We start from the raw sequence: 26667 nt of genomic DNA, 5'->3' as shown, positions 1-26667 counted from the left end.
AATAGAATAAAATCTCATGTCAGTGAATGATATAAGAAGTCAGGATCAGCTTACAGCTAGTCAAGTTTATCTAAAACTGAAACTGACATATACAAAAGCAAAACTCATGAAGAAGCTTTATCTTTATGCTTCTGTGTACATGCATTTAAATAGATAAACATCAGTTAGCGAACAAAAACGGAAAAAGAAAAAGAGAGTTAAAGATAATCATCATTCTCTACATCACTACATGCTAAAACGGGCATGCAAACCTTCACATGTAACGTCACACCTGTAACAGAAGCACCAAAGTTTTTTTTTAAAAGCCGAAACTTCTGTCACCGTTCCATATATGCATGCCAAGTAACCCCCACAAGCACGAAAAGCTTGCCACACTTACAAACTGGAAGTTACATATAATATTCAAATCTAAATATAATTATATAAGTACCCCCAAAATAACCATTGTTACTAGTAGCAGACATTACAGTCCAGCAAGGCTATAACCATCTCCAATGGCTACTTCAGTCCTTAAACTTATGCTAATCATCTTCTCTATCTTACCACCGCTTGCACTGTCCAAATCCCGACTCCCCTTTAGGCCAAACACGCTTGTGCTACCTGTGAGCAAAGATAGCGCAACGAGCCTCCATGTAACAAATATTCGAAAAGGAACTCCTTTCGTAGCAACTCCACTTGTTGTTGATCTAAACAACAAGTTTTTATGGAGAAATTGTGAAAGAAACTATCTGTCCACCAGTTACCGATTTCCATTTTGCCACTCAAGTCAATGCTCACGAGTCGGTAACCATTATTGCCACAAGTGCTTAGCTCCAGCCAGACCAGGTTGTCACAACAATACATGTGGTGTCATGACAACAAACCCACTGACTCAGTCGACCATCTTAGGCGAGCTCGGCCAAGACATTGTCTCAGTTCAATCGGCGCATGGGGCAAATTCCGGCCCATTTGTTACTGTAACTCAGTTCATCTTTTCATGTGCACCTCCTAAACTACTGACAGGTCCATTACCTAAATATGTACTCGGAGTAGCGGGATTAGGGCACAATCCAGCTTCTATACCGTACCAACTAGCTTCACATTACGGATTTCGACCAAAATTTGCCTTATGCCTCACTTCATCAAACAAAGCTAACGGGGTGATATTTTTCGGTAAGGGGCCTTATAAGCTGAATCCCGGAATAGATATTTCAGATCCGGTAGGGTTTACTCCAATCACCGTGGGGCCTAGAGGAGAGTACTACATACAAGTGATTTCAATAAACATTAACAACAAAGCTCTTCCATTCGACATTCCTAGGATTTCAAGAAACAAACAAGGGTCCTTCCCAAATGCTTTGCTTAGTACAACAACCCCTTACACCACACTTAAGCACTCCATTTTCATGGCTACAACTAAATTCTTTGCTGATCAACTATCTTGGGCACCTCAAATTCAACCACCAGTGTCTCCTTTTGGTGTGTGTTTCAACTCAAGTAAGATATCAGGGACTAGAGTTGGGCCTGCAGTTCCAAGTATCGACCTTGTTCTACAAAGTGGAAATGTTACTTGGAAAATAGCTGGAGCAAACTCAATGGTGAAAGCAAGACCAGATGTACTTTGCTTGGGGTTTGTGGATGGAGGGTTACGACCTAGAGTTCCAATTGTAATTGGCTCACACCAGTTGGAAGATAATCTTCTTCAGTTTGATCTTGCAAAGTCCAGGCTTGGGTTTAGCAATTCCTTGTTGTTCAGACGTGTAACTTGTGCCAACTTTAATTTCACCACTACTCCCTAGATGAACAATATGTATGATGGAGTCCTTATAATCTTTACTCCCTGTGGCTGAGTTTTGAAGGTGTATGTTGTATCATGTGCTAGTGTTTGGGATCTTTGTGTAGTTCATCACTATCGTTTTTTTGTATTTATGTATTTGCTGGAATGGCTAATAATTTCTTTTACCTATTAAAGTACAAGGTCCTTTTAACAGATCTCAATATATATATTAGTAACTAGGAACTAAACACTTCACACGATTTCGAAACATAATACATTTTCGACCTATACCCTACATTTAGTAGTCAAAGATAAAATAAAGAAGTATGTTTAATTTTTTTTTTACTTCAGAAGTGATAAACATACAGGTAGGATTAGTGTGATGGTTTGGATGGTCAGAAAGCTTAACATTACTTGCTTGCTAGGACTGCACATTGGGAAGGATCTGCTAGAACAAGGACTGCATATTGGGAAAGATCTATTAAAGAGCTTACGTCTTGCAAACATGTACTACACTAACGTAGCTGTTGGTAGGGGTTCCCTTTTACTTTAGGTGTATCCTTGTGCATATTTTTACTTGTATAAAAGCTGAAACTGAAGTTGATCGACCAAGTTTTATATGTTCAGACTGCTAGAAAGAGAACAGGAAATACAACTTTTGATAAGAGGAACAAAGTGAGGAAGGGGGACCAAAGAAATCATCTGAAGGACTAATTTTACCTAAAATTTTATATCCTGCTCACTTGTTTTAATCTTCTTAACTGCTTTGAAATAATAATCTTTCTTCTCGGCTTTAATATTAGGAGGTGTTTAAGTATGTCCAATTTGACTGACCAACAACACACCATTCTTCATTCATAGAATCACAGCACACATTCCTTTTAATCTGTATGAGAGGAATATGTTAATTATTGCAGAGTGATCTGTGCACTTGCTATGCTAGCATGACTTTGGTGTACACAAGGGAGTGGGTGTGTATGAGGGATGGTGTCCTGCACTACCTTACTACTGTCCTGGAAAGGACTTGGAATTTTGGCTATTTAAGGTCGACTTGAGTACCGGTATCTGCTTTGACTAGGGGACGGTGCAGAGATTGTGACACCAAGGACTGAGTGGAGACCCAAATATTCCTACATCTTTTAATTAATCTTTTTTGGCTACATGGATCCACTCATGATGACTCTACCATTTTAACTTTTAAGTCCCTTGAGACTAATTATATATAGGATAATGGGCATGTCAAAGTCAAGGCAGAGTGATGGTTAAAACATTTAAGACAATGTAATCTTTTTCAAACAAGCTCATCTCAATCAACCAATTACCATTAGTGTCTCGACTCAAAAATTAATGATATATTACCACACTTAATAAGCGACTAAGAGAATCTTGGGTTAAACAAAATCAATCTTAATATATAGCCGCACTCAAAAGGAAAGGAAAAAAAGAACTCACATGGTGTACGTCCAAAACTATGAAAATTCTTCCACAGCTCCAAGCAGATAATTAATTGCACCCTGCGCACCAAAGGTATGTTAGTCTTGACTAAGGAAAAAATCAAATATTAAGAATGAAAATCAAAAAGTTGCAACTATACATAATCTTTATAGAATTTTGACTCAATGCCCCCCAAAACAAAGAGATGATTGAAGACACACAGACCCCATAAGGTTATTTTACTTGTCAGCTTAGGAGGAGGATTTAATTAGATAATATACTACCAACAATCCCTCTCATTCAAAAGCTTATTTACCAATGAAATAGTCCATCTTTCGGGCAAAAATTAACCTTGCTGTCCAAAATTAAAAGTTTGTAAATATTGGGGGTATGGATTATAACTTTATACCTCCCCAAAACTTGAGAACACTTGATTATATATAAAATTTAATATTTGCAGACATTGATGTTTAAAATAACTGCAAGTGCAACGGTTAATTGTAGCAAATACAGGTCGATCCACAGAGACTATCAATTTTCAAAACCCTAACAATTTAAATCAGGCGAACTAGACAATAAGATTTGAGAGGAGTTTGAATTAACCTAATTAGCAAATAGATCAAATAATATGAAAAACCTAAGAATCCGAATCTGTTAATCAATCACAATTGATATCAACTCGCCTTAAAATCAATTCTCTTTTCTTCACAAATAAATTTTAATTAACGAGACAAAAATATACTATGAAACTTGTTATCTAACAATAACCCATCAAAACTTCAAGGAGCAAGCATAAGTTATGAAAAATAAATCTGGTAACAATAATATATCAAAATCACTTTGTCAATTAAATAATTAAGCACCATGAAAAAATCATGAGAATTAAATAATATGAACGAGAAGATATCAAAGCAATTAAATTAACTTCATCTTCATCCTAAGGAACAAATTTAGCTACACATGATAAAAAGATGAACAAAACAAATAACTAATTGAATGTCTTGGGTGTTGGAATGTTGAATGTTAGAATACAAGAGGGGAGACCCATATATATAGGGAAAAATATGAGGGTTGTGTTCTTGGAATACAAGTAGGATTCTTAAAGTAAATTCTTCTTCTTCTCCAATAAGGATTCTATTTATCTTCCAATTCCCTTGACTTCTAGAATGGTCCACCCCCTTCCTTATTTGCTCCTTTTCCAACTCAAATTCTGATTTTATTTATTTTCCTAAAAAACAAAGTAAAACAATTTATTTATTAATAAAATTACGAAAACAGACATAAAATAGGTATTAATAATATGCAATAATATGGACCTATCAAATGCCCCCATACCTATCTTTTGCTCGTCCTCGAGAAAAATCAAAAAGAAACATGCTAACTAAGAAAAGTCATATGCTCCTTTTCGTAGGCGTGACCGGAAATTTTAGGTTTACCAACCCGTTAAGCTCATAGACGATCTCTACAAGAGGAGTGTTGTCTCCTAAGGGTTTACAGAAGATATACCCATAAAATCTGTGAAATACTCTAGCAAGTGTCCAAACTCTATCAATAATAACATTCATCGGTGTCAACACAAGAATTTTTAGGAAAATACATGCCTTTAAGACTCTTCTAATTATAGCCCAGATATAGGTATCAACAATCCACTTATATCGACTCTGAACGATTACAAAATATCCCAGGGTGTGTCGTGAAAATAGGTCTATGAAGAATCAATTGAGTAAGTACATTTCCTCTTTTTCAACCAATATTGAACGAACCCAATCTCTATCAAAACAAGTATCTAGCCAAAATTCACGGTTATTATTATTATTTTCTTTTAACTGACTGTGCAATATCCGTTTTCTTAGGCTTTCTATGTTACCCATGTAGCGAGCTTTGGGCCAATGACTCCCAAACCAGATGGTCTTAGGGCACTAGGTTTTGAAATACCCCTACGGACTTAATTACTCGAGTAACAAAGGCCACAAAAGAAGACTAGTTAATTATACTACTTGTGCCCATCATCTCAATTTTGTTCTCTTTTTTTATTTGTGAGGAATATTGGGTATTGAAGTAGTTTATTCAAGCATCTCTTTTTTTCTTTTCTTTTTGCTTTTCTTTTTTTTTCTTTTTTTCACAAAAAAATGATTCGACATTGTTCCAACATGTGGGCTTCGTCTCAGATATCGAAAACTTCCCTAAACAATCTTTCCTACAAAGACCTTGTGCAAATGTGTCGTCTTGGACTCTTAAGCAAATATTCGTTCGACACAAGTTTCACGAAGACAACCTTACTCAACTACGTTCAAATCATCTCAAGGCATTATATATATATAAGTTTTGAAAAACTGCTAACACCAACTAGTATTAAAGTACAAGAGTGGACTGCACAACTTAGCTAAAATATCTCTGATTTTTTTCATATTTTTTCATTTTTTTTCATTTTTTATATATATGTAAGTACTACTAAACCCCTCCCCTATACATAAATCATGCATTGTCCTCAATGAATACAAATGAGAGAAAAATGACAAAGTACAAGGACGAGAATACCTGATCAGGGCATGACAGAGGAACACAATTACTTATAACACACACACACACATAGTTACTCCCCCATACCTACACTTTACTATGGGAGACGCATACCAGAACGTTTGTTAACCAATACCAGAGCATGCGAAAACTACCTTCATAACACAATCAATACACATGTGAAACCCACCCAAAATATCAACATTATCCACTAGAGAGATTAGATCATGCATCAAAATAAAACTCATAGCACTCTCAAAACTCATAGACCAATTAGATGCTTCTTTATGTTGTTTAAGCAAATTAATGACTTGAAATTCTTGGCTATGTACTTTGCTACTAGAAATAAGAACATGATGAGTTTTATTATTAACTACCAAAGACTGTTCAAGAGTGGAAAACGAAAGAATAAAGTCGAGTGTGGGTGGCTCACTAACAGAAGTCTTAACAACGGTCTTAGGATCAAAATAAGTAGCCTCAAGTTGGGTTTCATGATTAGAATAAATGGCATTCAATTCCTCTAACATCTCATCACAAGTGAAATTCTTATACAACTCATGCAATTCTCTATTGCTCTCATACTCACACGAAACATCTTCCTCAAGAAGAGACTCAACTGCACTATCCTCAAAATTCGACCAAGACATAACCTCATCTATCAAGTTAACTCCTACAGGTTGTTCAAAAAGCTCATTAGGTTGATTTCCTACATTAAAGATATTCAGATCTATCGACATGTTTCCAAATGTGAGTTTCATCGAACCATTTCTACAGTTAATCAAAGCATTAGAGGTGGCAAGAAAAGGTCTTCCTAAAATGATGGGAATTTGATTTTTCAGATTTTTGACTGGTTCGGTCTCTAGTACAACGAAATCGACGGGGAAGACAAAATCACCAATTTTTATCAAAACATCTTCAACTATACCATTAGGAGTTTTAACAGAACGATCAGCTAATTGAAGAGTAATACTGGTCTTTTTAAGTTCACCTAAGCTCAAGGCTTGATAGACAGATAATGGAAGAAGATTCACACTAGCTCTTAAATCGAGTAAAGCTTTATTAATGAAGGTATTTCCTATGACACAAGAGATGGTAGGACAACCAGGATCCTTATACTTCACAGAGATTTGATTTGACAATATAGAACTAACATGAGAGGTTAGAAAAGCTTTCTTAGGAACATGAGTGATTCTTTTATGAGTACACAAATCTTTTAGACACTTAGCATAAGAGGGAACTTGTTGAATTGCATCTAAAAGAGGAATGTTGATCTTGACTTGCTTAAAGACTTCTAAAATCTTATCTAACTAAGCAGATTGTTTGTTTGAGATAAGTCTTTGAGGAAACGGAGCTTTTGGCTTAAAGACTTTTTCACTAAACGCATTAGAGTGGGGTTTTGAAGGTGGTTCTTTGGTTGGTGATGACTCATTAGATTCAGAAGTTTCAGGATTTGGATTGGGAGGTTGTTGAAGACTTGGATTCAAAAGTAGAGGATTTGGTTCAGATGTTAGTTTATCTTCCTGATGAGTATTAATACCAGCATGATTGTTGAATTGATTGCCAGACCTTTGAGAGATGACAGAGTTTACAGTTTCATGAGACTTTTGGTTTTGATGAAATTTAGGATTAGCCTCATGTTGACTAGGGAAATGATTTTTCTCTCTCTCACTGATTGTGTTTGCCAATTAACTAACTTGGACCTCTAGCTTAGATATGGCTTGTGTGTTTGAATTTAGCAACTGCCTATCTTGGGTCATAGCTTGCATTAAAGATTGTTGAGATTTAAGTAAAGCCTCCATACTTTTTTCAATGGAATTTAATTTCTTATTAGATTCACTAAAACCAGGAGGGTTTAAGGGGACTGAGTTAGGATAATGACCAATATTTTGCATTGGGTATGGACCAGAATTGGGCTTTTGAAAAGCAGGTTGAGAATTTTGATTAAACTAATTGTATTGACCTTGGTTCCATGAGAAATTTGGGTGATTCTTCCAACCAGGATTGTATGTGTATGTATATGGATCATTCCTAACTCTAGGTTGAAACATAGCATTGACTTGTTCAATTTCAGGGCAATTGTCTATCACATGATTAGGAGAACTACAGTTTAGTGAGTGTAGCTAACTTATCTTCGGTTGCAATAGAATTACCAACTACGTGTAAGCCCCTAGATCTTTCAGGTTCCGGATTAGGTTCCCTAGTTGACTCCCACAATATTGTTTTTTCAGCTAACTCCTCAAAATATTGCCAAGCTTCTTCCTCAGTTTTATCCATAAATTTACCTTGGCACATAGACTCTAACAAAGCAGTGGTTTGACTGTCTAATGCTTCATAAAGAATTTTACAAAGTCTCCATTTTTCTATACCATGTTGAGGACACTTAGACAAAAGCTTTTTAAATCTATCAAAATACTTCCAAAAAGACTCATTTCAATTTTGTTGAAATTGGTTAATTTCATTCCTAAGTCTGTTTGCCTTATGGTTTGGAAAATATTTTTTAAGAAAGATAGACACAAATCCATCCCACGTGGATATAGAATTAACGGGTAGACTATACAACCATTGTTTAACCTCTTCTTTTAAAGCAAAGTTAATAAGTCTGAGCCTAATGGAGTCTGAGCTAAGTTGTTGGAGTTTTTGTAAAGCACATACTTCCTCAAATTCTCGAATAAAAAGATATGGATCCTCTCCCTCTACCCCAGAAAACCTAGGTAACATGCTAATGTGGTGATGTTTAATTTCAAAATTATTCGCGGTTACTTCAGGTAGGACTATGCATGAGGGTTCAGCGGAACGAGCGGGATAACAACGGTCTTTGAGTGAGACAGCCATGATTACGGGTGAAATTTCTACTTCTTCTTTTGACTCAATTTTAGTGGGTGAAGAAAAGTAGAGTTGCCTTACTACTTTAGGAGATGAAATGTTAGAGTGTCTTATTAATCTAGATGAATGGTCTCGAACCCAATTACTTTGCATATAAGACAAATAATCACGTAGCAGACAAAAGCTATAAGTAAACACCTAAAAAAAATTGAAAAATCAAAAAGAAAATCTTTGATCTATGGGTAATCCTAAAAATAATCTAGACAACTCCTAACTTTTGGACCATCAAAAAGTCTATAAATCTAGATTTATTCAAACCGATTGGCCAGGTAAACGGGGGCACTTCCTTGTAAATAAGGCGCTGAATTAGAGAACCACTAGCCTAGTCACCAATCCAAATTGGACAGGTAAGTGATACACTTGCCTTGTCACCAAAAGTTCGAATAATTCCAAATTTACTTCCTCTTTTAGGTACCTTCCTAATTGAGCTCGAAATCCTAGGGGTCAACGTCTACTTAATTTTATTGAGGTGAGTTAATGCAAGATGAAGGAATTAGTGATTTGTGGGCCAAGGAAAGGGTGATAAAATCCCTCACCTTATCTTGTAATAGGGTGGCACCCTTAAGGTTGATTAGATGATGCAGCACACAAAGAACAAGATAATAAACACTTATGGATGTATTACACTACGTGTATTATTCTAAATTGTATGTACCTCTTTCCTCCAGCAATCACCACAATTGTATAAGATGGAAAGCAATAAATACAAAAAGAAAATCTAGATGATGTGATCCTACGTGAGAGAATGAATGATGTAACAAATTGGTTTTTAACAATTAACAAACTAATATTTTTTTGAATTTTTGAATTTTTTTTTTTGGAGTTTTCAATAATAAAAGTGAGAAGAAGAAAAAAAAATAGAGAGGTGATACGGAATACCGAAAAGCGCTTTCAAAAATTCCAAAAGAGATGGTGATGCCTTCTAGCGATCTTCTTGTCCAAGCTTTCCTCCACTTCACGATTCCCTAAAAAACAAAGAGCAAAACAAAAAAACTAGTCCGAAGAATTAAATATCAAGGAGTGAAAATTAACAATAGTCCTCGGCAGCGGCGCCAAAAATGACTCACAAATAAAAAATGCAAGTGCACAGCAGTTAATTGTAGCAAATATAGGTCGATCCACATAAACTATGAATTTTCAAAACCCTAACAATTTAAATCAGGCGAACTAGACAAAAAGATTTGAGAGGAGTTTGAATTAACCTAATTAGAAAATAGATCAAATAATATGAAAAACCTAGGAATCTGAATCTGTTAATCAATCACAATTAATATCAACTCGCCCTAAAATCAATTCTCTTTTCTTCACAAATAAATTTTAATTAACGAGACAAGCATATACTATGAAACTTGTTATCTAACAATAACCCATCAAAACTTCAAGGAGCAAGCATAAGTTATGAAAAATAAACCTGGTAACAATAATATATCAAAATCACTTTGTCAATTAAATAATTAAGCACCATGAAAAAATTATGAGAATCAAATAATATGAACGAGAAGATATCAAAGCAATTAAATTAACTTCATCTTCATCCTAAGGAATAAATTTAGCTACACATGATAAAAAGATGAACAAAACAAATAACTAATTGAATGTCTTGGGTGTTGGAATGTTGAATGTTAGAATATAAAAGGGGGGACCCATATATATAGGGAAAATATGAGGGTTGGGTTCTTGGAATACAAGTAGGATTCTTAAAGTAAATTCTTCTTCTTCTCCAATAAGGATTCTATTTATCTTCCAATTCCCTTGACTTCTAAAATGGTCCACCTCCTTCCTTATTTGCTCCCTTTCCAACTCAAATTCTGATTTTATTTATTTTCCTACAAAACAAAGTAAAATAATTTATTTATTAATAAAATTATGAAAACGGACATAAAATAGGTATTAATAATATGCAATAATATGGACCTATCAAATGCCCCCATACCTATCTTTTGCTCATCCTCGAGAAAAATCAAAAAGAAAAATGCTAACTAAGAAAAATCCTATGCTCCTTTTCGTAGGCGTGACGGGAAATTTTAGGTTTACCAAGCCGTTAAACTCATAGACGATCTCTACAAGAGGAGTGTTGTCTCCTAAGGGTTTACAGAAGATATACCCATAAAATCTGTGAAGCTATAATGCGCGCTTAAGCACGAAGCGGTAGAAAAGCGCACTTTAGTGAAGCTAAGCGCTTACTAAGATATTTAATGTTATTGGGCCACTTTTAAGTCCCAAAAGTACTAACCCATAACAAAGAAAAGAATTTTGGGTCACTTTTAAGGCCCAAAAGTACTAACCCATAACAAAAAAAAGAATTTTAGGCCCAAATAAAAGGCTAAATCAGGCTCTCAGCTTTCAACGACTTTAAAAGGGGAAAACCCTAGCCGTTCTCTCCTCTCATCTTCTGAAGAGCGCCATTCAGCAGTCAGCACAAACCCTAATAATAAAGTAAGTATCTTCTCACTTACTTTCTCTGTCTACATTTTTATATATACATACATATATATGTATATATTATCTTCCTTGTCTTCTGCTCCTTATCCCCATATATAATATATAACCCATACATATTCACGTGCACATACTTAAAGTTTATTATATAAACTTAAAGTTTACTTATACTTTATCTTTGAGATTGTTAATTAAAGATGACTAAAAAAGCTATTGATCCCGCTCATAAATATGCCACTTGAAACCTGTAACACCCCCAAATCCGGAGTCGGGGATCCGGGCTGTCACGAGTTCCATTTCCCTTAATAACACCCAATCTTAATAAATAATCAACTACTCTGTACTGTGACCCCACAATAAACACACATACCACAAGTTATAGTCTCAGAGATGAATATCCAAAAATAATAACAAGTCATTTTATTCCACAATTATATGCCAATACACCTTAAAAGGGTTTCTGAATAAATTTACATTTCTTTGCCATTATTACAATTCATAAATATACATAAATCTGGTACATCAAAAGTTGAAGCCTAGCTTATTGGTAGTTCCTACCTCAGCTACAGCGACATCAATGCCTATAGGAAACTGCGGAACGTTTCCTATCCGCTCGCGAATTGGGAGCTTGGTCCTGTTCATCTTTTCTATCTGTTGTTGTGTGATGAAAGAAGAAAGCAAGGGTGAGCAACAAGCCCACCAAAATAATATGTATAATGATTTACAGTATATGAGCCTTCTCATAGTACTCATGAAAGTCTTGGTCATAAGAAATGAACCAAGTTTGATATCTTAATGCGATGAAGTCACAAAATATTCAGTATATATACATATATACTTTTCAAAATCTTGGAAGTCCTCTTCCATGCATAATATACACAGAGTTCCAGTTTATAACTATATAAAACTATCGTTGCAAGGTGATCTCATATATCTAACCTTGTCTCAAAGTTTTTCTGAAAATCTTTGACATGCATAAGATAATCATTTACTAGATATAAGTTTAAAAGATGAAGTTACAAGATACTCCAATATACTTATATCTTTTTCCAAATATTACTTGAACTACCACCGTTCAAGTTATAATTAGTTCAAAAGTTCATCACATAGATGAGACTACAAGATAATACTTGAATAGATTCAATCTTTAAAATATCATCAAAATAAAATGAAGTTATAAGATACTTCATTTGATGCAAACATCATTTTGAAAACTTGACCCTGCCAACACTCAACATTCGCCCAACCGTAGCCTTTCTATCGAAGTGCTCTGGGTAGTGTTGCAGAAATATCCAATTGGATGATGAACTCATTACGGGAGTTTGCCGCGCCAGGAAGACCACTTACGATGATCAGTCGTAGTAGTACAACCCCACCATTTTTTACATGTAGAGGAGAACCTGTCGGATTTACTTGTCAACCGAACACTGGACTCCTAAGGAATGGACCGTCTTAGCGGAACTTCCAGGCCATTTTGGGCCAATATAATAAGGCTGGGCCGGCGCCACTCGACCACTTACGCCACTCCTAGTTCAGATGAAATCCATGACTCTGAAACGTAAAGCTCGTCCCCCCTTTCCCCAAGTAGAAACTTGTTGATACGGCTCCACCAATAAGTCGTATCTAGTTGGAAAGGAAAACTCACCGATATTTCCCAGGCGATGCCTGTTAATGGATTAACTTGTTCCAAGAATTTTACTTCCCGAGTGTTGGGTAAGTAATCAAAATTCTTTTATCAAGACAGCAACCTTGTTGCGAATATAAAACACACCATAGAGCCGGATCCCTCAGGTTTTGAGTGATTATTTAAATCCCCTTCGAAAGGAGGATCTTAAATATAAAAATGAGTTTTGGGATCCGCTCTAACTTTTAAAAATCACTTTGAAGACTCGCAAAACATTTTTAAGAATGTTTGGAGTGATGCTGATTTAATAAATCAGTCCCAATATTAGAAAATATCTGAATATTATTATTTAAATAATATTCCCATAAAGAATAATCTTTATAAAAATAATTGAAGTAGATGTTGTAAAACTTATACTTGAATTGGATATTAAATAACCAAAGATATACTTATACGAAAATACTATCTTTATTTGAATAATCAAAAATAAGTTTGATTATCGACACCTTATTCTTTAATAAAATAAAGAATATATCTCAGCAAATAATCGGAGTCATAGATCCTCAAATGAATATTCAAATAATATTCAATAAATAAAATAAGCTGAGTCATAAGCCCTCGAATGAATATTCGAAATAACATTCAATAAATAAATAAGCTGAGTCATAAGCCCTCGAATGAATATTCGAAATAACATTCAATAAATAAATAAGCTGAGTCATAAGCCCTCGAATGAATATTCGAAATAATTTTCAATAAATAAATAGCTGAGTCATAAGCCCTCGAATGAATATTCGAAATAATATTCAATAAATAAAATAAGCCGAGTCATAAGCCCTCAAATGAATATTCGAAATAATATTCATTAAATAATATAAAGTTATCGAATAAACCTTATTCGATTAATAGTTTTGAAAACTATAACCATATATATATATATATATATATATATATATATATATATAAAATCTACTTGGGATCCTCGACTCCCGGTTTTAGAAAATGTTTTCACCTTTGGGTCCCTATACTAAGGGTATATGCAAATTACCGCTATTCTCTAGCATATGTATTATCAACTGAACCAACAGATATATATGGCAAGAATACGAAACAGGCATGCATACGTACCATATCACATGCTACAATATATCGCAAGAATTTGCTAATTTAACCATCATGCATCTATCACAAGATAATGCATATACAAGTGTATACATCACAACAACAGTATAATGGATAGAAAACTTGCCTGAGTGCTCCCGGATAGGCTTAAGCTTAGAGTGGGTCCGATAACCTATGAACAACAATATAAGTCGGAATTAAACCCCGGTCGCTTAAGAAACTAGACTTTAACCATTTAGAGTCCTAACGTTCGCTTTCGCGCTTAACGATTTACTTAAGTCGCTCGAGTACCCTCGGCTCCACCATTTTTAATAATTTAACCACTAAGGGTTTTAAGGAGATTCTTTCGCGAGTATCTTACCAACTACCTAATCCACTTTACATAATTGTTTCATACTTCAATTAGTCCTTTAAGGTCTTTAACCTATGTTTAAAAGTAAGGCAAGGGGTAATGATTCGTTCGCGAAACGTCGTTACTTAAAACGGCCGTTTCTCCTAAACCGTACATCGGAATCAAACGATCCACATATCAAAACGAAGCTCGTAACATGAACTATCTAAACATGGCAATGGTCAAAACCTAGCAGGGAGTTCTCGGGTCCTAATGTTATGAACAAAAGCAGTCTAAAGTAAATCGGACATTACGACGGCTATGTTTACGCGATTTCCCAATTTTATACCATTCCAATTCAACCACCAATCAATCCCAATTCACAACCCAATCAAAACTCCCTCCATACCATACTACAACAGCCCCAACAAATCAAACCTCCTACAAGCTTGTTCTTTCAAAGAAATCAAGAACACAAAAATTAATTTCAAGAAAGTACTATTCACCATCTTCTTCCTTGATTTATAAAAAAAGATTGGCTTGGAATTAGAAGCTTAAACTTATAGGAAGTATGTAACTATCCATGGGGAAGCTTAGATAAATACCTTGCCAAATAGTAAGTGGTGGAGCTTGGATCTTCATTTTTGATAAAAGAAGCCGAGAGCTTCCTTAAATAAATGGAGGGTTTTGTGTTTTTTGGTGAAAAATGAAATGTTTGGCTTGGTTGGTTAAATTTTGATTTGTTTTAGGTTAATTACCCAATTAACCTTGATTTTGTGTGGTTATCATTCAACCACACTTCCTCCCCCCCATGTCATGCTTACATCATCAAGTGGTGTCACCCTCCCTCCTTTGTCCTCTTCCTATTGGTTTGATGACATCATCCCCACTAATCCCTTTGATTAGCTTCTAATTGTTTGCCTAATAACTGCTGATCTATTATACGGTTCGCTTAACTTTCATTCTCGTTTCTTGTTTGAGGGATCATACCCGGGATCTTATTACTTGGGTTTCCTTAACCTTTCTCAATACATTATATTCCTTTTATGATCCTCTCTTATAATCCTTTAATTTAAATCCTTTTTATCCTGTTACCTTATACTCAATTCTTTCCGTATCTAGTAGATTTCCGGGAAAAATCAAAGTGTTCGGAATTGGATTCTGACGATCTTTACATACACTTATATACCACATAGAGTACTAATAATATCCCAGAAGATCAATAACAGAACCCCTACATAGTGTGGCATGAAAAGTTTTCTCACTTAGCATAATCTGCAAAATCACTATTCATAAGGGTTTCAAAAATTTCCAAAAATTGGGGTTATTACAAAACCCCACATGTTTGTACAAGTTCACGTGCAATTTCTATGGGAAAGAAACAAGAGGAGGAGTTTTTAGAGCAAAAGAACATTTAACTGGACATCGGAGAAATGCAAAGAGCTGTCCAAAAGTTCCATCAGAGGTGAGAAAAGAGATTGATGACAGATTTTAAGCACTTTTCTGAGTTATGCCTTATTTCTAAGATGTACTGAAGTTTATCAGACTTTAATCTTTATCTGATATTTTTCTAAATGTACACACTTTCAATCCATATGAATGATGAAAATTACTGTGGTGATTAAGTTGTTTTTGACAAACAGTCAAGTGTCATTTGCATAATTTATGAGGACAAGTTCTGATGATTAAATTCTGAAGAAAACAAGTCAGTCTTTGTACGGAGAATTACAGGAACAAACATTCACTTATTGAGTACAGAAGCCAGATTCTGATGACTGTTAAAATCTGATATAAGTTAAGTTCTGATATTAAATCCTGATGGAATCCTTGATGCTTACGTGGCATTTTTCTTTACTTGACTTATTTGTGATAAAATCTGAAACTGTCATATTTAAATCTGAATATATTTGGGTAAAATAAAAATAGTCATAATCATTATGGGTTAGTGGTTAACGTGTTGGTCCTGAAAAACCGCATGTGCACGGTAATTATTGCTTATTTTACGTGCCCATTAACTTCTGTTCTAACCGTTTACTGATTGTTCACATGTTACCAGGTGTAAAGTGTATCCCATGCTTCAAAAATATAATTGTTGAGTGGAGAGAGTATATATATGGGAGTTAAAAGATTTTCTAATCTTTTATTTACTTTTCTATTCTTAATCTCTCTTATTCTCTCTCTCTCTCTAATATTCTCTGAAGCGTTTTCTTACAGGACTTTTATCAAACACCTTGCAAACACTCTTCTTTCTCACTTAATTTCTAACAGAGATGGCACCAAAGGACTTGATTTTCAATTGAGCTAAGTTTGTCCCCAACAACTATGCGTCTATTCTTAGCAAGGCTGAAGCTCCATCAGAACTTCACTTTATTCAGGACTTTCTTGCTAATTCTGATATTGGGTACGCTCTGACCCAACCTGACGCAGTCTCTGGAATCCAAGTATTGGAGTTTTAGAGAAGTGGAATCTATGATGATGGAGGTGCTTAAGGGTCCCCAAGTATTATCTTTACAATAGGGGAGGATGAACATATTGTGACATTGGCCATGGTTCGACAAGCACTACAGTTGCCTGAGAACTGCGTTTATTCAACTGTTGAGGAGCCAATTCTTCAAAATATAATGGCCAGTCTGGGGTCTGAAAAGACATTGGCAAAGCTGGGTTAATTGAAGAGATCCAACATAAGGAGGGAATGGAGTTTCTTCTTTGACTGCATTACAAAGACCTTCGCCAACAAATGTTCTAATTTTGATGCAATCCCCATACCCAGTCAACAAATCGGGTATGCTCTCATTAATCAAACTGATTTTGATTATGCAAGTGTTGTTTTAGGTTTTATTGGGGATAGGATGACAGAAGATAGGAATACTGTCTATTTTGCTAGATTTTGTCAGCTTAATTATAGTTTTTGTTGTAATGATAAACCCCAATCTGCTAATGAATTAATTCCATCTTTTAGACTAGCAAAAAGCGCTTTTAATGACTTATTATCTACTGATAATAAGAAGGCTGTGTTAAGACCCCTCCGAGTTCCTTTATCTGTCAAACAGGACTTAATAACCTATGATCCAGTTACTTATACTGCATTATATCATGATGTTCAACCATCCGAACCTCAACCATCAACACCTACCACCACTACCAAAACACCTCAAACTTCTCAACCACGACCAAAATCTACCATCAGGACATCTGTCAAACCATCAACTCAATCATCTCAACCTGAATCATCAACACATACCATCAGATCTTCATCTTCCAGGCCAAAGAGGACAATGTATGTTCCTCAACCTCCACAAAAGAGAAGGAAGATGATTCTCACAGATGTATCTGATAGTGATGAGGAAACAATTGAAGCAAAGGCTCCTGCATCAGAACCTGTGATAAATGAAGCTGAGAATGTTACTTCTCAGAAAGAAACAGCAGCTCAAAGTTCTGATACTTTGACAAGGAAATTGTAAATTCTGATGCTGCAACAGCAACTCCTTCTTTGGCAAGGAGATTGAAGAAAATGAAGGCTAGGAGGTATTTGGCTAAATCTTCATCAGAAGATAATGAAGGAGCAGAGGAAGGGGATCAGGAATCTTTGATCTCACAAAAACCAATCATTATTGAAGCTCTGATTTCTCCAGCTCAAGCCACAGACACTGCTACTGATACAGTGGTAACACCTCCTGACTCTCCAATAAAAGCTACAGATGATGCTAAAGAACAAACTGACAACTCTGAGATAGATATTCACAATTTGAATATACCTCAAGTTCTTTATCTGGAAGCTCCAACTACTGAAGCTCAGCCATCTACAGTCAAATCTCCAATCTTAGATGCTGAGATACCATCTACATCAAAGAGACCAGCTCGAGATAAATTCTGATGATCAGAATTTAGATGATGTTATTCTTGATTCTCCAGTTGCATCACACACTCTTGTACTGTCAGAAAATGATAAAACTTCCTCAAGTTCTGGAGATAGTATTTTTGTTAAAACTCCAGTTCTTATTCTGGGAAAGGAAGCTTAGGTGAAGAAATTTGTTAGAGAGGATGCTCCTGTACCTTGGGAAGAAACTCACAGGGGAGTTGAGTGGACCAAGAAGTGGAATGAATCAGATTTTATTCCATGCACCAAAATTCTAGCAGAGGATGTATCAAAAGCTGATGAGTTATTATCAAATTCTGATTTCAAGACTCAACTCAAGGTTACAGCTATGAGTACAAGAAGTCTTCATGGTCTACATTCTATTACTCATGCTAAGGTTGATACACTCAAGGAACAAGCTGATAAGCTAGATCTACAGCTCAATCTTGACAAGAATAGGTATGTCAGACCTACTCTTGAGAAAATTGAAGCCATTGAGAAGGTTCAAGAGGAGCAACATGCCCAAATTGCTAAGGTTCTGGTTAATCAAGCTTCTCAGAAAGCTCAATTGGATGAAATCCAATCTTCAGTTGAACTTCTTCTCTCTCTCTCTTACTTCCTGATGATGCCAAAAAGGGGGAGAAGGTAGTTAAGTCCAAATGCTCACCTACTCAAGTACTGAAGAAGAAGGATGATAAAGGTGATGACCAGGGAAACTTTGAAAAGAGAAGAGGTCAAAGAAAAGTTCAAAGAAAATCTTCTATACAGAACAAGTCAAGTTATGATGCTGTGAATGCTCAAAGTCTTAATTCAAGTGCCGATAAACAAAGTCTGATGTCAACTTCTGATATTCTGATTCAGTCAGGATCAAAAGACTCTCAGAAGTTTATGCAAACTCTGAAGCTAAAAGGGAAGCAGACTACTGTTTATTACAAAGATCCTAAAATCCAGACACTTGATGAGGAGATAGCAAGAAGATTATTTCTGAAACACAATCCAGGAATGGATTTAGAAGCTCTCAAGGAGGAAGAAGCTAGATTTGCAACTGAGAAGACAAATCTTAAGTCTAAAGCTTCTGATGCAAAGAAACCTCCAAGGCCTAAGGAAAAAGGCATTGTGATCAAGGAAAAGTCAAATTCGGAAATTTCAAAGTTCAAGACTAGATCACAGACTGAGAGTGATCCCAAAGACAAAGGGAAAGAAAAAGTTGATGAACCAACCAAGTCACTGGAGATGAAAATTCCTCAAGTTCTGATGAAACCAGTGTGCAAAATGGTTCAAGTAACTGATGATAATCTTGTTGAAGATGAAACTGTTCAAATTATGAAAAGAAGAAAGATAATTGAAGAATTTAAAACAACCTCTGACACTTCTCAAGTTATTCAGAATGAAGGATAACAAGTTATAGAAGAAACAGCAAATTCTGATCAAGCTATCAAGACATCAACTAGTGACAATGTTCAAGTTGATTTGAATAAAATGACAATTGCTGATAAGAAGAAGCTGTTATGGAAGAAAGCTACTCCAGTTGAACCAAAATCCAATCTCATGATTAATCAACTCGCTACATTTGGGTTGAGAGCCAAGCAACCTAGAGATAGAGCTGGATTAGGTTCTGACGAAGAGAAGATTCAAACATGAGTATAAATTACTCTAAGAGATCCTTTCATGTTGACAGACAAACCATATGAACAAATCAAATAAAAGTACCTTGACAAAGTGTTGTTTGCTCAAGTTGTGATAGATGCTCATGATAAGGAGAATCTAAAGGAGAAATTGATTTTATTTCTCTATGATGGATTAACTTACAGACTAGCTGATACTGATGTACTAAAGAAGTCTGTCAGAGAACTTCAACATATTCACTATCTTCTGGAAGTAAAATCTGATGTTACAAGAAGATGGTCAGAATACATTTTGAAGGCTATAAGAGATCTACTTAGAATCTCTGGTATAAAGACTTCTCATTACAGTCCAATGATTACTGAAGATGATGGAAGAGAAATTCCTATGCTGAAGAATTCTGCTAAGGTGGAAGTTATTCTGAAAGGAAGATGCTTATGTTATAATAAAAATTCTTCACATCCTAAAGTTATCAGACTTGGTGATGGACTTGAAAGAACATCCATTCAAGCTCTCAGAACAACCATTTATCAGATTGGTGATTGTAAAGAAGAAGAACTGATGCAGTTCAAAGCACAGTTAGTTGAAGTTCTGAGGAAAGCTGAAGATAAGCTGGTGAATTTTTTTGTTAAGAATCATTATGGATTCAGATTGATCCAATGAAGTTGGTAAAGCTGGATGTTCTGTAAGTTGTAATTGAAAGTCTTATTAAACTCTTATTACATTTGAACTTAAATGTTTTTGACATCATCAAATCTATTAACTTGTATATTCTTGCATAATTTATAAGTTGGGGGAGATTTTTGGATATATTTGAGATGTCATGTCTAATGTGTTTCATGTTTAGTTTCAGATCTTAACAAACAGGAAATATCAGTTCTTACTGGAATCAGTACTTACTGGAAGTCATGACTTAATGTCATATCAGGACTTAAGGTCATATCAGAACTTAAGTACGGGAGGACTTACAGTTAAGGGAGGAAGCTGATTAACAGTAGAAGATCGAGACTAATACAGATGAAGATATGCAAGGAAAGAGTTAGAGGACTAGAAGAATTATATAAGATATCTGATTAATATATTTTAGGAGATAGAATTATATTCCATATCAATTAGAAGTTATCTTGTAACTGTGTACTATATAAACACAGACATAGGTTTACACTATATGTGTTATCATTATCGAGAAGATCATACATTGTAACCTAGCAGCTCTCGTGATATTTGTTCATCACTGAGAGTGAACAGTTCCATTGTAATAGAGTTTATTATATCGAATACATCTGTTTTCTGTTACTTGTGTTCTAAATCGATTTGATTGTATTAAACATTGTATTCAACCCCCTTCTACAGTGTTGTGTGACCTAACAGGGCAGATTTGTATCCAAAAGAGAAGGGGAAATAAGCGAAAGTTTCAGTCTGATGAGGGGAGTGCTAACCGCAGATTTGAACGGAACAAAGGCAAGTGAGCATTCGTGAATCGAGAAGATCGGAAGCCTAATGATAAGAAGGTGGAGAATAAAGGAGATAATCGATTCCGAACCAATCCCACAGCAAAAGTGATTCAAGGAAGACCTCAGTGGCCAAAGTGCAAAACGTGCGGGAAAAGGCATAATGGACATTGTCGCTTGGAATGAAGGACATGTTATACCTGCAGAAAGAAGGGACATCTATCCCCTAATTGCAAGGAGAAGACGGTGAATTGTTACGCGTGTGGGAAAAATGGACATTATGCTCGAGAATGCTCCCAAAGGAACAAGGGAGATTATGTGCCCAGACTTGAAGCACCTCCACCGAGAGGAAATACCAACAACAATGCCAAGCCTGTTGCACACACCTTTAACATGACTCTCAAGGATGCTCTGACAGACAATTATGTGATCGCAGGTACGCTACTATTAAATTCTGTGGATGCATGTGTATTGATTGACTCTGGTGCAACTAGATCCTTCATATCTGAAACCTTTGTTAATAAATTGGGATTAGAACCGATACCTTTAGGTGAAATCTTGACAGTAGAAATTGCGAATCAAGAAGTTATTCCCGTTAGTCAGGTGTGTCAGGGATGTAAAATAGAGATTCAAGGTCAACCCTATTATGTTGACCTTATTCCATTTAAGCTAGGAGAATTTGATGTAATTCTAGGGGTTGGATTAGTTAGCCCGTTATGATGCACAAATTAATTGTAGATCTAAACGAGTTAGCTTGAACAGACCAGATAATAAGAGGATCACGTTACGAGGGCAGAAGCAGGCCCGCAAATTTTTGACCGCACTACAAGCAAAGAGATTGTTACGTCAAGGATGTCAGTCCTATTTAGCACATATTGTGGACAAAAACAAGGATGTTCCCCAGATAGAGAATATTCCGGTGGTAAAAGAATTTAAAGATGTCTTTTCTGATGACTTACCCGGACTACCCCCTGATAGAGAAATTGAGTTCACGATAGATCTTGCTCCGGGAACTGCACCTATCTCAAAAGCTCCTTATAGAATGGCACCGGTAGAAATGAAAGAATTGGCTACTCAACTTCAAGAACTTTTGGACAAAGGCATAATTAGGCCAAGTGTATCTCCGTGGGGAGCTCCAGTTCTATTTGTTAAAAAGAAAGACGACTCAATGCGATTGTGTATCGACTATAGAGAACTTAACAAGCTGACAATCAAGAATAAATATCCTTTGCCTCGAATTGATGATTTGTTCGACCAACTTAGGGGAGCCACGTACTTTCCAAAGATTGATTTATGATTAGGATATCATCAGTTAAAGATACGACCAGAAGACGTACCCAAAATAGCGTTTCGTACTCGATACGGACACTACGAGTTTCTAGTGATGCCATTTGGACTAACAAATGCGCCGGCAGCATTCATGGACTTAATGAATAGAGTGTTTAAAAAATACCTTGAAAAATTTATGATTGTTTTTATCGATGACATCTTGATCTATTCGAGATCCCTCGGAGAACATTCAGAATATCTAAGACTAGCATTGGAAACCTTGAGAAAGGAAAAGCTATACACGAAATTTTCAAAGTACGAGTTCTGGTTAGATAAAGTTCAATTCCTCGGTCACATTGTTAGCGGCGAAGGTATTTTGGTGGATCCATCCAAAGTAAAAGCAGTTTCAAATTGGGAGAGACCCAAAATGCCAACAGAAGTTCGTAGTTTCTTGGGCTTCGCTGGGTATTATCGAAGATTCGTACAAGATTTTTCTAAAATCGCTACACCGTTGACCCGGCTGACAAGGAAGAACAAAAAGTTTGAATGGACTCCCAAATGTGAAGAAAGTTTCCAAGAACTCAAGAGGAGGTTAACCACGGCGCCTGTGTTAGCATTACCTGACGAAACCGAAAATTTTGTCATTTATAGCGATGCTTCTCATAAAGGCTTAGGATGTGTACTAGTGCAGCATGGCAAAGTAATAACATATGCTTCTAGGCAATTAAAAGAGTATGAGACGAGGTATCCTACTCATGATCTGGAATTGGCAGCTATAGTCTTCGCTTTAAAAGATCTGGCGACACTACTTATACGAGGAAAAGTGCGAAATCTTCACGGACCATAAAAGTTTGAATTATATCTTTACGCAAAAGGAGTTGAACATGCGCCAGAGAAGATGGTTGGAATTAATAAAGGACTATGATTGCACTATCAACTACCATCCAGGAGAGGCTTACGTGGTTGCAGATGCTCTAAGCAGAAAAGAAAGATTGAAAATACTAATTGCATCGCCATAATTACTTAAGGAAATGGAAAAATTGGAGATTGAAGTCAAAATTCCCAACCAGACGACTGAGAGATTTCATGTAATGCAAGTTCAACCCGAGTTGATAGAAAAGATTCGACGATGCCAAGAGATGGAGATGGCGGAAAAGAAGTCGGAACTAACTTGTGAGGAAGTATTAAGCCCAAAGGATAGTCAAGGAATTAAGAGATTTGCATCTAGGATTTGGGTTCCCAACGTTCTAGAATTGAAGGAGGATTTAAATGAAGCTCATAACTCAAGATACTCCATACACCCAGGAAGCACAAAGATGTATCAAGATATTAAGAGAAACTATTGGTGGCCCAACATGAAGAGAGAAATTGTAGAATGGGTAAACAAGTGCCTAACCTGTCAACAAATCAAAGCAGAACATCAGAAGCCGAGCGGACTACTTCAACCTTTGGAGATACCTGAATGGAAATGGGAAAGCATTACTATGGATTTCATCATCGGTTTACCCCGAACCAAAGTTAACCATGACATGATATGGGTTATAGTGGACCGACTAACGAAATCAGCTCACTTCTTGCCTATATGGTGGAAAAACTTGTTGGCATATACCTGAAGGAAATTGTTGTTAGACATGGAGTTCCAGTTGCAATAGTGTTTGACCGTGACGCTCGTTTCACCTCGAGATTTTGGCAAAGCTTTCAAGACTGTCTAGGAACTAAGTTGAACCTGAGCACTCCTACCATCCACAGACCGACGGACAAAGTGAAAGAACGATTCAGACCATAGAAGACATGTTAAGAGCGTGTGTGCTGGATTTTAAAGGAAGTTGGGACGATCATTTACCTCTTGTTGAGTTTGCATACAACAACAGCTATCACGCTAGCATCGGAATGGCACCATACAAAGCATTGTATGATCGGAAGTGCAGATACATGTGTGTTGGGATGAAGTTGGAGAGAGAAGGATATACGGACCAGAGCTGATACAATTGATACAACAGACCATAGAAACAATCAAGAAAAGAATAGTTGCTGCCCAGGATCGACAAAAGAAATACGCAGACCTAGGAAGAAAGCATAAGGAATTTGAAGTTGGTGACAAAGTTTTGCTGAAGATTTCACCATGGAAAGGAGTAATGAGATTTGGGAAAAAGGGAAAATTAAGTCCTAGATATATCGGACCATTTGAGATTCTAAAGCGGGTCGGGTCAGTATCGTACCAACTAGCGCTACCCCCAAACTTACAACATATACATGATGTTTTCCATATATCTGTCTTGAAGACCTATCATCCTGACAACCGACATGTCCTCAACTACGAGCCAATTGAGATAGAATCAGATCTGACCTATGAAGAACAACCAGTGTAGATACTCGATAGGAAGGTCCAAGAGTTAAGAAATAAGAAGATCAAGATGGTCAAGGTATTATGGAAAAGACAATCAATAGAAGAAGCTACTTGGGAAAAAGAAGACGAAATGCGAAAGAATTATCCTGAGTTGTTTAGCAATAGTCTCGATTCCGAGGACGAAATCTTATAGGGGGGAGAATGTAACAACCGTACTTTATATTTCCCTACTTAATATAAATGTGACTTGCAAAGTTTGGTCAATCATTTACTTTATTTTATTTTATTTAAATTCTGTTTTGACATGAAAATAATTAAATAATTGCTTAGAATTGATGCGTCAAATATTTAAGTGGCAAGTTAAATCATAGCGTTTATTGAGACAATTATAGTTATAAATAAAAAAAATAAACATTTATATTGAGTGAAATTATTCATAAATAATAAAATTGAAAAATAACCATAACATAGCAAGCAAACTAAACTCTCAAATAATTGAGAGCGATATTGAGGTTTTAAAATATATATCCGCGAGATATTAGCGATATATATATAATAATATTTTAAGCAAACGATATTTTAGAAATAATGAAATTCTAGTTGGAGCAGAAAAATAATAATAATAATAATAAATATCTCATAATCATTATTGTTGGGAAATATTGATGGAAAGTATGAAAAAAAATATTTAAATTCGAACTCTAAAGCTAGCATATTTTCAAATAAAATATTTTTAAGAATTGTCGCTTTTAATATTTTAAATCCCAACAAGAGTGTTCTAGAATAAATATTTCTAAATTTTATATTTTGAGAAAAGATAAGCTTGACTATTAAATATTTTAATACAAGATATTTTGTAAGAAAAATCTAGGATCCAAGATCTTTACATGGGAAAAATCTAGAATGTAAGATATTTGAGAATAAATATTATTATAATGGAGACTTTTGGTAAGGAAATATCTAGATACAAGATATTTGTTCTTAGGAAGCTTCTAGTCTACACTTTATTTTTATTTTTATTAAAAGAAGAATTAGAGGGTATAAATGAGTGAGGTTTGAGAATGTTATTCACTTTTAGAAACACCAAAAATCTAAGAATACATATATTTGTATATACTAAATTAGAAGATTAGGGAGGAGAAGATCAAGGGAGTTGAAGGAGGAGGATTAAGTGGATCAAAGAAGGATTCTTCAACAACTCACCTAATTAAGGTAATCCTCCTTTCTAATTAATCTCATTAATTTTAATATATTTGTAAATGCTTGCCTTAATTAATAATATTAATTAGGAGTAATATTGTTGGGAGTTATAATCCTATTAATTGTGAGATTTCATAGATTTATGTTGGGTTGTAAATTAGGGATTGATAATTAATTTTGATTGATTTCAAATTAATAAAAAGATTGTACGATTTATATTTTTGTATGAGATATATATATATATATCAATCACCTAATTTGAGCATGGAATTAAATGAAATGGGCTTTTATTTGTTGTTGGGCTTGAGATATTCTTGTATGTATGGGAAAAAAAGGGGTTGGTAAAAAGAAAATAGGGTTAGTAAATTATAGGGGATTGGTGTTGTTGTTTATTGGTGAAGTGGGGGTCAAGGAGGAGGCCACCAACAGCCATGGCGGCGCGGCGGTGGTGGCAGTTGATGGTGGATGAACGGAGTGAGTTTGGTGGCGGTATTTGTGTTTTATTCGTAGTGGTTGTAAGCAAGGGAAATCGAGAGGGAGATGGAAGTAAGGAGGGTGCGGGACTTGTGGCGGTGGGCAGGCGGAGCCACCGCCGTGGTGGCGGTGGAGGTGGTGGAAAACGGAGGACGGGGGAGAGAGAGGGAGCCAGAGAGAGAGAGAGAGGAGAGGAGACGACCGGAAAATTCAAGGTTCGCCGGAATTTTTGTTCGGAGTTGATTTTTTTGAAAAATGAGCTTGGGCAATCAGTAAATCGGGTCATGGGTAATGTTTTTGTGTGATTTGTTCGGAGTTTTGGACGTGGCCGGAAACTG

At 35.7% G+C, this 26667-nt stretch overlaps 1 protein-coding gene across 1 annotated transcript; it reads left to right on the top strand.

Annotated features, from left to right (window-relative positions):
• Positions 1 to 326: 326 nt before the first annotated feature.
• Positions 327 to 1950, top strand: LOC141675076 (gamma conglutin 1-like). The gene has a single exon (XM_074481789.1). It carries the CDS (start codon positions 495 to 497, stop codon positions 1776 to 1778), a length of 1284 nt encoding a protein of 427 aa, XP_074337890.1. The 5' UTR covers positions 327 to 494; the 3' UTR covers positions 1779 to 1950.
• The last annotated feature ends 24717 nt before the right edge of the window (positions 1951 to 26667 follow it).

The sequence above is a fragment of the Apium graveolens genome, chromosome 7 (assembly GCF_009905375.1).
Source record: "Apium graveolens cultivar Ventura chromosome 7, ASM990537v1, whole genome shotgun sequence".
NCBI classification, from domain to species: domain Eukaryota; kingdom Viridiplantae; phylum Streptophyta; class Magnoliopsida; order Apiales; family Apiaceae; genus Apium; species Apium graveolens.
The sequence above is the reverse complement of the archived record's forward strand: the minus strand, read 5'-3'. Positions and strand labels throughout refer to the sequence as shown.